Consider the following 13,151-nt stretch of genomic DNA (forward strand, 5'->3'; position numbering starts at 1 on the left):
TTAAGGTTCAAATTAGATTGAACTTTCGAGAAATGTGCCTTGTCTTCAAATGTATCATCAAAGCTGGAATAATTGCAATATATTTGGATATTTTGGGAATGCCTTATAGATTGGTGCAGTCTGGAAAAATGTTAAGGCTACTTAGACATGTAGGTAGCTAACTGACGATAATCTACGTAATTATTTACTTACTGCAAAATTTGATGTTTTTACTTCTTAGCATGTTCTACAAAACGGACGAACCTCATTCATATGTATCTTTGGAATGACAACTTTGAACCAATCAATACTTAAAGATTAAAATTTGATTGAGCTGAAACGGCCCGCTACCGCCTCACCCCTCTGGCCCTCTCAGCAGAACGTCAAAAAATTGCGAATATTCACAGGTTTTACCGAGTCATCGATGAACTTCAAGTTGCATTTCATCGACCCATTCCCCTCACCGGCGTTGGTCCCACGATGTTAATCCGCCAGCCGACACTTTTCAATTAAAATAACATGATAATTAATTCACTGGTCCATAGCTGAGATAACAGTCGTTTTAGACACATCAAGTTAAGTGATAAGCCGCGAAACACGATTTTTGACGTGCACGCTATTACGAGGTTTCTGTCAACGTAAATAGCTTAACCTTTTAATCGCCAACGGCGGAATGTTGTTAAAACTTTTAATGCCCACAGCGCTTTGGACAACCTACACTTTTAAAGCTACTTTCAGTAAGGACTCGTGGACTGACCGAGGGTTCACGCGCACACTTCAGGAAGTTACCTTTAGACTTGTCATATAGCACTGAAGTATGTACTTACAAAGGCCGAGATCGTTAGTGCAGTAAACATACCTACACTTTTAAATCTACCCACAGTAAGGATTCGAGGCCTGTTCGAGAGTTGGTTCTGAATCCTAAGAGCTCACAGTCGCACACTTCAGGAAGTTACCTTTAGACTTGTCATATGGCACTGAAGTAGGTACTTACGTATTTATACAAACGTAAGTATCTAATACATTTGTATAGGTTAACTCTTTGACCGCCTTCAAGTTGACGGACAACCGACCCCCAGAATTAAGCCCTTATCTCCTATTGATACTCTAGTCCAATTATATCATAAGATTTATAACTCAAGATAGGTAGTAGGAGTTCCAAAATTGAAGCGCTTACATTATACAAATTGTACCAGTTAATTGGCTTTAGTCCCACCCAGGTTAGGCTAGCGAGAAATGTGGACGTGCTAACGAGCTCCCGTACACCGAACGATACAAGCTTATGTTTAACAACGAGTATTAAAATCCTAGTAAGAACATTCGTGGGATGAGCACGGATATTTATGAAATATTTATAAAATGTTTATATATTATATATATCTTTGTCTATTTAAGTACCCTCAACACAAGCCTTATTGAGCATACTTTGGGACTTAGTCAATTTTTGCAATAATGTCCTATAATATTTATTTATTTTATTTAGAGTATGACAAAGATGAATGGATTCAATGATATTATAACTATAGGGTATATACTCTTACATAAGGAGCAGAAAAATACTACCATATTTATTTATGTAGGTACCTAAGAATTCTGTTATTTTTGAATTGCATTCATCTCTATCATACTCGTTAAACATGAGCTTGCATTTCTCTTTCGGTGAGCGGGAGCTCAATAGCACGTGCACATTCTCGCTTGCCCAAATGTGACTAAACACAAAACTTGCAAAATTTGTCACAAGTTAAGCGCTTCAATTTCGGAACGTCTATTATCCTACCTTGAGTTACATTAAAATTGATGAACATGGAGGACCCGTGCATAATCACCTTTTCATACAAACGTAGTCATCATTTTCATTTTCAATTAACATTATTGAGAATATTTTGACATAATTTGTTGTATATCAAGCACAGCTATCTCGATATCCAGAGAGGAAAATGGGGACTATAATCATATTTTTCGTGCTATAGTTATATAAAATCATTGTGCTACTCCTTCTAATTAGTCAAGTTTAGAAGAGGATATAGGGTGTAAGTAGTCCTTCTCACACATAATGAGGCAGAGTGCGTACGCTAATTCTTGAGATTAGTTGCCAAGCGGACCCCAGGCTCCCATGAGCCGTGGCAAAAATGCCGGGACAACGCGAGGAAAATGATTGACGGCATGGCATGGCGTGCGAAAAATGCAAAATGCATTCGAAAGACAGATGTCAACTAGTGTTGGGCAAAAATTAACTTGAATAAGAATAAGAATAAAAACAGAAATTGTATTCTTATAGTGGATATGCTACAACGGAAAAAAGCTACATCGTCAATTTTTGGGTACACAGGTACTTTAGACCAAAACATTTATGAGTAATGACATCATCCATTTTTTGTATGGGATTTGAATTTTTTTTTTCAAAACCTATCATGTGGGGTATCAAATGAAAAAGCATTATGAGACGATTCTAGATATATACGACACTCTTACCTTTTAGCCACCTGTTTTCCAAAAATCTAAAAAACATTTTCGAAACATGCCAAATTGTGGCTCCCCCGGGAGAGATGTGACTCGGTGATTTTTTCCAAAGCACACTCCAAACGTCTTGTCATATCCTCATATCAAACGTAAAATAAGCAATTTGTAAAATAATAACTTTTTTTAAAGATTTTTAACATTTTTGTTTTATTTTATTTTTGACCTATGTCTAAAATTGCCGCATATATATCTACATCGAAGCCGCTTGGTTGGTACACAGGTACTTTAGACTTAAACTTTTAATTTCTCCGCTAGTTCCTAAAAATCGAGACAGATACCTGAGATAGCGTTTCGTTGTCGTAGCGTAAACGATTGGCATGTTGGTTACGCACCCAGGATGCCTAGCCAAGATGCCAAAGGTACAATTTAGCTGTTCTGGGGGCCTAGCCAAGATGCCAGATGTCGTTTGCGCTAAGAAAACGAAACACTATATTCTGTCTCTGTATCGCACTATGTAAAAAAAAAATAGCCACAACCGAATACAGAACCTCCTCCTTCTATGAAATTGAAGTCGGTTAAAAAGTGATAGAGACCGAAAGCATTTCGCTTCGTTGTCGGAGCGCAAACGGTTGGCATCTTGGCTAGGCCCCCAGAACAGCTAACCTGTACCTTTAAGGTCTTAGCACACTATTGCAACTCAACAGCCACTCGACTCAAAATTAAATATTGAAATTAAAGCCTTATCTTGTATGTCCTACAGTACATTGTTAAAATTTAGGTAACTGTCGGATGGTCTACGCGTCGTCCACTAAGCTGAACCAAAAGTGAGTTGAGTTGGTGTGGAATTGATATAGTGTGCGAAGACCTTTATGCTTTGGTTATCAAATTAAAAACAATACAGTTACTACGAGTAAAATATGCGACAAACAATTTGTAAGATTTTATTACATAAAAGTAGTATGAATTAGACAAGAGACCTCTACCTTGTTACCTCTACCTATACGGTACCCAGACTACATTTTTATTCGTGGAATATTATTTAGAGTAAAAAATCATGATTATATTTATTTGAATAAAAATAAGTTATTCTCATTAAATTGTTTCTCACACGTATTATTCCCGACCAAAATTATTTTAATAATTTTGACGGGATGAAATCAAGATGGTTTTATTCCTACGATCTCTTATTCAAAAAAATTTTCTTTTTTCTTGAATGCCCAACACTGATGTCAAGTAATATACCCATCCCAGGCCATCTCATTCTCACCTATGCGCGCGCGTGAGACAAGAATAATAAGATGACAAATCTTGTAGCCACATGTGGAGATTGACAAACTATATTATTCACTTGTCTTTAATAGTAAAGGAGTAGGAGACTAGGTATTCTAATTGTCAATGAATGGTTTCGTAAATATATACAAAAAAAGAGATTTAACTTCAATAATATTAAATACAGGATTATTAAGTTGGAACCTAGTGTAAGTTTTTTTTTTAATCTAGGCAATACAAACTACAGAATATTTTTAACTTCTAATAATATAAAATACAGGATTATTAAGTTGGAACCTAGTGTTGCAGTTTTTTTAATCTACACAATACAAACTACATAATATTTGTTTCAAAATAAATTTTATTCAAAATAGTCTCTAAATAACACCTAATTTTCATTTTAAGGTATGTCACATATTAACCTTGCTCCTACTGGTCCTCATAGTATATTTAACTAGGATCTACCTGCAGGTCACCATCAACATACTGCACATACCGCAACTCAACATCCTCAGTCTCAGGATTTGAATGGACGGAGCCTGGTAATGAATGCTCAATATTTTGTGCAAACTCTCCCATACACAACTTAAAGCAAATTGTATTTATTTCATGCTGTGCTATCGATATTTCTTTATTAGATCGTCCACTTTCCCTTAACTTATAAGCAATGTATTCTCCGTAAATATCAAACTCATCTCTCGAACAAATTTTCTCAGCTAAAGTCCTCATACACTTAAACGCCTCTGTTGCTGTTGCAGCACCAGTTTCATTGTTTTTCCTTCTGGTGGCCGTAAATGTTATTGGTTGGGATTGTTTAGGTGCCTCAGTTTCAATCTCTAAAACTTCATACCCTTCATATTCTGTGTTTTCATCTCCAAATTGCAGTGATGTCTCCTAAAATTGTGGCAATATGATTAATTCATCAACACTCAACACTCACTGTGGCAGGCATATAGTTAATTACAAGTTACACTAATTGCTGCAGCATACATGTTAGTGAATATTATTTACTTGGATAAAATGTGTAATGATAAAATAAACAGTTACTTAAAGTAATGACCCCTGGTCTGGGTCTTGGCTGATCCAGCAAGTTTCCATTGCCATACAGCATGGGAATGCTGCCGGCATAATATAAACTTTCAGGCCCGGCTTGTTGCAGGGTGAGGATTGGAGTTAGTTTAAAAATGTTTTTGACGAAACTTATTGCAAAAATTATGGGTTGTTTAAGTATATTAATGTAGAATAAGATTGTGATGATGCATGTTACCTAAGAGGTCTAATAATGTAATTAGTTAATATTATTAATTTTATAAACGTGTTACTTATGAAAAAAAATATGTGGTAGGTACTTATGAAAAAAAAGCAAACAATTAAGTAGCAATAAAGAAAAGTCAGTATTACCTGTTTAATATGCGAATCCTCCAAATCCTGTTCAGTGGTACATTTGTCTTGACTAGGCTTTACACAGTTATTAAGCAAGAACAATAGGGGTTCATATCCGAACCAATGTATTTGCTTAGGAGACAAGCCTTCCTCCTGTTTCTCGAGCCTCCTATGTTCTCTGCGAAACTGATTTTTCAACGCATGAAATTTTTGTTCAATCTCTTTCCCATTAATGCCGTATTTGGCACCTAAAGCTTTGTAAGCGGTAACTCTTTTCGTTCGGCTTTTGTAGTCTTCACAGTTTATATTCCACAAACATGGATTGAGGCGAATGTCTTTAATAAGTGCAAGCGTACTTTTCTGAGTCCACATGATAACGAAAACGTAAAAGCACAAACTTGGGAAGGTTGAACTATTAAAATGCCTCAGTAGGTATCGGTGATCGGTGGTGAAGCCGAAGCTGTCATCATGCTGTCACTGTCAAACATCAAACACGTCCCCGTAATGTCAAAACTGACAACTGCTGCAGTTTAAGGCTTCTACATATGGAAAGTAGAGGCAAGGAATAGAATCTCCATAGGCAGAACTGTTGCAAAAGTGTCCAGCTGTGCTGTCAGCTATAAATAATAGTTCCAAATCTCTCCAGAGTAGCGCTAGAGTAGCTAAGAACCTAGGCGTTATTGACGGAGTGAAGCGCGCTGTCTATGACTAGATTTTTTTCTCAAGTATTCTATGTATTGCAGCGCCACCTATTTATGGTTTTTTCCGGATTTATGGAAGGTAGAGGCAAGGAACAGATTCTCCTTAGGCAGAACTGTTGCAAAAGTGTCCAGCTGTCAGCTATAAATAATAGTTCATAATATAGATAAGGTAATGCTACAGTAAACTAAGTTAAACTTATTAACGCACAACGTTTAATCTTTATACTTATTAAAATACAGCTTTTGCGTTAAGTATAAATATATAGACCGTGTCATTCACAAGGACGCATGCCTTAGACGTAATGTCATGTTATTAAATATTTGACAAATCTGCGCGTCATCATGAATTACATGTACTATATTTTGCAACTGTCTGTAACGTAGTGATTATATGCTCTTTGCTGTCTGTAATTTAGTAAGATCATCGTCCAATGTATCTCAATCTGTCGCTCCTCTCACGACCTATCACGAGCATGAGATCGCGCGTAATTAATCTGCGATTATCTGGTGTTCAAGGTTCGTACAACTATGCGATGTTTCGCTTTAATTAACTACCTTTATATCATTTTATATGTAAGTGAATGAAACGCGATATAACTCGCTTCTTCGCTACCCCACTGACTGATAACGAGCTGTACCCGTACACGTAGCACGTCTAATGACTTCAATACAATCATAAACAAGAGAAGAGGCGCATTCAGATTTAAAAAAATATTCAATTCAATCATAGCATCCCTGTAGCATTAGACATGTGTAATTGGGCAAGAACGCGAAAAGTAGACACTGCTTCAAAGTTTAGTATCGATTTTTTTTTGCAGAATATCCTTTGGTATTTCGCTTAATATAATATCTCCAATAATTCTTTTTCCTGAAAATCGTAAAAGTTTTCACGAAAAAACGTTGTTTTTTGAGAAATTAGCAATTTTCTTGAAGTGGGCACTCATTTGGATCCTGTTCGTTACCGCTAGTTTTTGGTTCATTAGGATAATAAAAACGAAAAATATGTGCAAATTTTATTTATTACATGAAAGAAAATTTGTTTTTTTACATTTCAAATGTAATAATCAGTTCGCTATCCTAGAAATTAACAAAATTTATCTACTTTTCCTATCCGATACGTTACTTAAGGTATAAAATGTATCACAAAGTTTTGCATATATTTCTCAAAATTGACTATTCGGATATTTAACTATTTAAATTTCGTATATTTTAAGAAACTAAATTTTTTATTTAAATAACATTTCTACATATTTTAAACATTATATATTAATATCAACATTTTAGGAACCTGAGTTTAGGGTACAGTCTCGTAACAGGACATGCTCACAACGAACAGGACACGGTAAGGTCAAGTTTACATGACGCTTAAAATTAGGAAATATTTTTTATGAAAGTAGAGTTTTGAGGTAACCAACAATCGTCAAATATTAAGAGTGCTAAAAACAATACATTCTCTAAATGGGTGAAAATATTTGTGAAATAAAATAGTAGAAAAAGAACAAGTTAGCACCATGTAAACTTTGCTTTACGTGGTCCTGTTCGTTACTTTCAAGTCCAGCCCATACATTACCACTGCGATAGTAACGAACAGGAGGTAACGGAATTGGTTATTCCGATACAAAACCATAAGATTTCTACAATTCCTGAGTTATTTAACACACTTTTTTCACACTCAAGTAATCGTAAACAGTCAATTTACGTTATTGTAATAAAATATGCTTTGGAAACACGTTTTAACATAAAAAATCAAACATATTTACTTACCGGACAGTGCACGCAAAAACACAACCTCTCGCCACACGCCGAAAATGAAACAGATGTTTTCCGCAAAATGGCCGATTTAACCATAGATATCCCTTTTACTTTTTTTTTGTCTCATTACAATGTTGCTATTTAAATAAAAAAAGAACTACCAAATCGAACAAAAAACCTCTAATGTATGGTAACGGAACGCGGACATGTCCGGCAGATTCATATGCCGGGGACAGGTTTAAATATTACTTATTTAGAAGAAATTCTGGCTATGGCAACAAATTGAACTTAAAAAATTATAAAATACCCGCCAATCATCAAAATTCAACCAGAAGTTTGCCAGTGCAAATCGGTTTTTCTTATGAAAAAGTGCTGCCAAATGCCAGTTTTTTTTTAGGGGACAGTACCTACACAATGAAATTGCAATTTTTTAGACAAGAATTTTTCTATTTTATTATAATTTTTTGCGTCATATTTTAGCAAGCATAGAATGCCTATTTAATCTAAAATCAAATGATCTGGTAACAATCCTCATAAACCCTATGAAATTTGAGAAACAGTATGATATCACCTGGGGACATGACAAAAAGGCCTATGTACAAATTTTCGCGTTCTTGCCCAATTATTTACATGAAGCAAATTATGAAATCAATTATTATTTTTAAGTACATAGGTAAATGTACTTTTAAAATCTGAATCTGAATTCTCGTCCACTTCGATCGTGAATGTCAGAATTTAATTTTGCATGTTGTGAAGTCTCACGGCTACATCGCTGAATTTTGAACCTATAGATATAATTCACTACCTAAACGTTATAAAACCGCCGCTTTTGCTGAACTAGTGCGAACAAAACACATTATCATACAATGTAGCAGGTTAATGTCGCTGTAACTAGATTAGTCGATAAATTCCATTTATTTTGTAATGGCAAGGTAAAGGTATGAATTATTTACTATAAAGCAAGCGCTTGTAGAAAGTCTTTTAAGTATAGTTAGGTATGTTGAAATTAATATAGATAAGTACTTAAGTAACTTTTCAAGCTTGTTCACAAGGTTATTTTTTCAATGAGCTTTTGAGTAAAGCAAAGTACCGAGAAGAAACAGCTTTGAGGCCTACTGAGTAGACTTTTTGACCCTTCGCATTGGAGATAGCAGTTGCATTCGTCATAAGCTAGCACGGCCAAACTTTGCGTTAAACAAGATAATGAGCTGCTTGATATATGTTTACTCTTTATTCCTCTTCTTTATTTTTACGACATTGGGTAACTGATTTTTTCTTATAATATAAAAAATTCAATACTTCAGTAAGCCCGCTACGAAATCACATAAACTTTACCGTTACTACTGTATCAAACAGATAAGGCGGTTACGTGCTGGTACTTGGTACACGGAGCACTATTAAAAGCTCCCGAATAGGCGACGCCGATCGCCATTGTGTTGTCAGCAGCGGGTGCGCGACGTGTCGCATGCTCTACGCACTGCGTGAGGGACCGCGCCTGTTCTTAAGAGGAAATGGGACGGCCGTTCCTCCATACAAACGTAGTCTCCATTTTCCTCTCTAGATATTGGCATTATGGAAAATATTTATATGTACATAATTTGTTGTATATTAAACATAGCTATGCCCCGACGTTTGGCTTTTTAAGATTTTTTGATTATTGTAAAAATGAGTTGCGAAAAACAGATTTCATACAAATTTTTAAATGCTCCTAACTCTTATATTAATCAAAAATTCGAAAGAAATCAAACGTAGGGGCATAACTGTGGTTGACATCCTGACATACAAAAAATTGTGTCAAAATATTTATAATGTTAATATCCGGAGAGGAAAATGAGGACTACGTTTGTATGAAAAGGTGATTTCGCGTGGGTCGTCCTCTTTCGTCTTAACCGACTTGAAAACAAAAGCATGAAGTAATCAATTCGGCTGCATGTTTTAAATGTTTTTTCAAAGTCCGGCAAGACTACAGAGGCTTGATGGATACCTATGTAGAATAATCATGTAATACTAGTAAATATATGAAACGGCATTTTGCTAAATCGGAATTGATCTTATTAAAAAAATGCAGTTTACAATTTTTATCCAAACTACTCCATTTTTTTTGTGAGCTTTCGAGGGCTTGATTTAGTTCTCGATCGGAATGGCATAAAAGATAAACAATATGCCTAGGGTGATTCATTAAAACAAGCGAAATAAAACTATAAAAACATAATTTGTGTTAAAATACCCATTTACTTTGTTTGCTCTATACTACTCTATACTTACGAATGATCACAAGATACCTCTTAGAAACTTAAAGCACTTGAGTTTACATAGGTAGAGATGTATTTATACCGACTATTCTATATTAGGATACCAAATAAAATAACTATCAATAAAACGGCAATATCAGTAACTCACACTTTTTGCTCCAATAAAACTAATAAATGGCATAAAATAATCTGGATAATTTCTCAAATAGGGATATTGCTCCCATAGAAGTTCAAGCGTTATCACAGAGACGACATGGGACATTCACCTTTACCTATATACATTAAGAGTGAGTTTTGAATGTAAAGTTGCACATACTGCGGCTCGCTTGCTGAGTATGCATTTTATCTTGGATCTTTATGACTTCGCCGCCGTGGACGCAGTCCTTGTCGGGAGGATGACTGCATAGACTATCTACTATCTAGTGCAGACATGACTTGCTCACTGTTGTTGACTGTTTTTATCTGTGTGGTAAAATCTTTTAAAACCTCCCGTGACTGTTGGTCCCTAGTCACTAAACTCTGTTCATTTAATACCCTAGACTACTAAAATTGCAGTTTGGATGGGACATAAAAACAGAGTTTAAGTATGCTCTACGTATTAAGGTATCTAAAAAAGATACTTATTTTAATTTAAAAGAATTGGGAGTTTAGTAAGTTGTCTTTCTGAACTTTCTACTGGATTCATTATTCTTGTACACTTAACTTGATGCTTCGATGCTTTACGTGGTTTTAAATATTTCCCTATTTTAACACCAAAGCTTATTAGGTAGGTACGTACGAGTAAGATTAGACAAAATAAATTGAAGTAAGTAAAGTAGTGTCTATTTCCTCAGCTGCCCTATGCATCAAGCGAGTACCTCTGAGCTACAAGTAGGTACTTACACATTAACACTAATGTGCTGGCGGACATGAGTATTAAATACCGTAAGTTTCTTGCGACCTGCTCCATAACGATCGATGTATTGTGCTATTTGAACCATAACTGTCACATTTTATTAGCTTCAGTATTTATGTTACTCGATCAATTTTTAATAATAGTTTTGCGCTTAAATATTATAATATACTTAACTTTAAAATACCTGACTTGATTCAATCAACTTAATTGATTGAACCTTATCTCAGAGATAATATATAACATGATCCTTTTATGATGATGTTTGACGGAAATGTCTGTCTGTCTGTATGTGGCATTGTAGCTCTCAAACGGATGTTTTTTTTACGTGAAAGCGAGTTTACTTGCAATGGTTCTTAGCTATGTTTGATTGACGAGCGGTTTGGCCTAGTGGATAGTGACCCTGCCTATGAAGCCGATGGTCCCGAGTTCGTATCCCGCTAAGGGCATTTATTTGTGTTATGAGCACAGATATTTGTTCCTTAGCCATGTATTTTAATATTTCTATTATTATATTTATAGTTGTCTGAGTACCCACAACACAAGCCTTCTTGAGCTTACTGTGGGGCTTAGTTTTGTTTGAGATGTCTAATTTAAAAAAGAAAAGAAAAAAAGTCTATTAGCGTAGGAGGTTTTAATTTAATAGTTATCGTATTTTCTCCGTCCTGTGCTCTGTTCTCTATGTCCATCAATCCCCGGAAAACTGTTGTATTGACTCAAGGGTGTGCGGGAATACCGACGATCATGTTAGATGGCGCCCCGCTGGAGTCAGTCGACAAGTTTTGTTAGCTCGGGTCGACGTTGACTAGTAAACTCTCACCGGATACGGAAATCGACGTTCGAATCGGAAAAGCCGCGACGATGTTTGGGAAGTTGAGTACAAGAGTATGGCAAAATAAACATCTAACCAGGAAAACCAAGATGATCGTTTATCAAACGTGCATCCTGAGCATACTCTTGTATGGGGCTGAGACTTGGACATCGTACGCCAAGCACGAGCGTCGTCTCAATGCTTTCCACATGCGCTGCATCCGGAACATTTTAGATATAAATTGGAAGGACAAGGTTACGAACGAGAGGGTTCTTGAAATTGCTCAGCTATCCAGCCTCTTTGTGCTGCTAAACCAGAGACGCTTACGTTGGCTGGGGCATGTGCATCGAATGCAACCTTCTCGTTTGCCGCGGCGTGTTTTACTTGGCGCCATAGCTGATGCCAAGAGAAGCGTCGGTCGGCCTATGTTACGGCATAAGGACTGCGCCAAGCGAGACATGCACGTCTTCAACATCCCTGTTCATAAATAGGAGGAGCTTGGCGAGGACAGAGACAGTGGCGCAAACTGGTGTTCGACGGACGTAAAATCCATGATGAGGCTTGGTTTAAGACACTTGCAAGTAAGCGAGCCAAGCGTCATCAGCCCGACACCTGTTCACCACGGACACACTACACCTGCCTGGCTTGTGGTCATGTTTGCCGCTCCCGTATTGGCCTACACTGCACAGCCATGAAAAGCGCTGCCGCCCTACCTTACACTGTTTGAATAGTCTGTAATAGACTCAAAGGCCAATGATGTATCGTATTAATGGTTCCATCTACCGGCCTATGCTCCAGGTTATTAGTGCTGATGTCAATAATATTTTACTTTCGTATTAGTACTGTATTGTACCTGCTGTGTAATTTCGCCGTCATCTTTAAAGATCCCAATTAAACAAGCATTTAGATTATTTACGTAACGAAAATTATTGCTCATTGACCAAGATGTAAAATTGTGAAACATGGCTTGCATTTAGTAATGACTTATCACAATAAAAAAACAAAACTAGTTCCGTGAATACTTTTTTGTTATAAATAGGATGGATTTGATCTTGAACTTTGCCATTATTAAACATTTTTAGAATATAAATAGGTATGTGTTCGTGACAAGCATATGACGGCGGCGCACTGAAATGTACAGTCAGCGGCAGGGAGAGGTATCCCCGCCTACATAGGCTGATTGTATGCAGGGGGGTCTCACCTCTCTCTGCAGCTGACTGTACAATGAATTTAGATTAAATTAGTGTTGTCACAGATTGCTGAATGTTAATCGGAGGCATACAGTAATACTATATATGGTTCGGTTAAAATTGGCTTTAGATATTAAGCTTAACGCAATGTTTCTAAGCCGATGTTTTGATTGATTCGGCCACTTTTGACCCGCGGCTACTAATTACAAACCAGTCAAGTTGATCGATGGGTAAATAATTTGTACCAATTTCATGCTCATTAGTCCAACATGTGACCACAGGCGCGGTTCCCACGAGGTGGGTTCCACTTGCTCAGTGTACGATTTCATGTAGGCAGTCAAGTCATATCGTTATCATATAAGCGCTGGTGGCCTAGCGGTAAGAGCGTTCGACTTGCAATCCGGAGGTCGCCGGTTGAAACCCCGGCTCGTACCAATGAGTTTTTACGAACTTATGTACGAA

General features: G+C 36.6%; 1 protein-coding gene across 1 annotated transcript; it reads right to left on the bottom strand.

Moving 5' to 3' along the window:
- Window positions 1-3,364: 3,364 nt before the first annotated feature.
- LOC133516240 (uncharacterized) lies at window positions 3,365-5,577 on the bottom strand. Its single transcript, XM_061849070.1, has 2 exons — window positions 5,110-5,577; window positions 3,365-4,602 (listed from the first exon to the last, which is right to left on the bottom strand). The coding sequence occupies exons 1-2, from the start codon at window positions 5,461-5,463 to the stop codon at window positions 4,159-4,161; spliced, it is 798 nt and encodes a 265-aa protein (XP_061705054.1). The 5' UTR covers window positions 5,464-5,577; the 3' UTR covers window positions 3,365-4,158.
- Between the last annotated feature and the right edge of the window lie 7,574 nt (window positions 5,578-13,151).

Source organism: Cydia pomonella, chromosome 3 (genome assembly GCF_033807575.1).
Source record: "Cydia pomonella isolate Wapato2018A chromosome 3, ilCydPomo1, whole genome shotgun sequence".
Classification (NCBI taxonomy): Eukaryota; Metazoa; Arthropoda; class Insecta; order Lepidoptera; family Tortricidae; genus Cydia; species Cydia pomonella.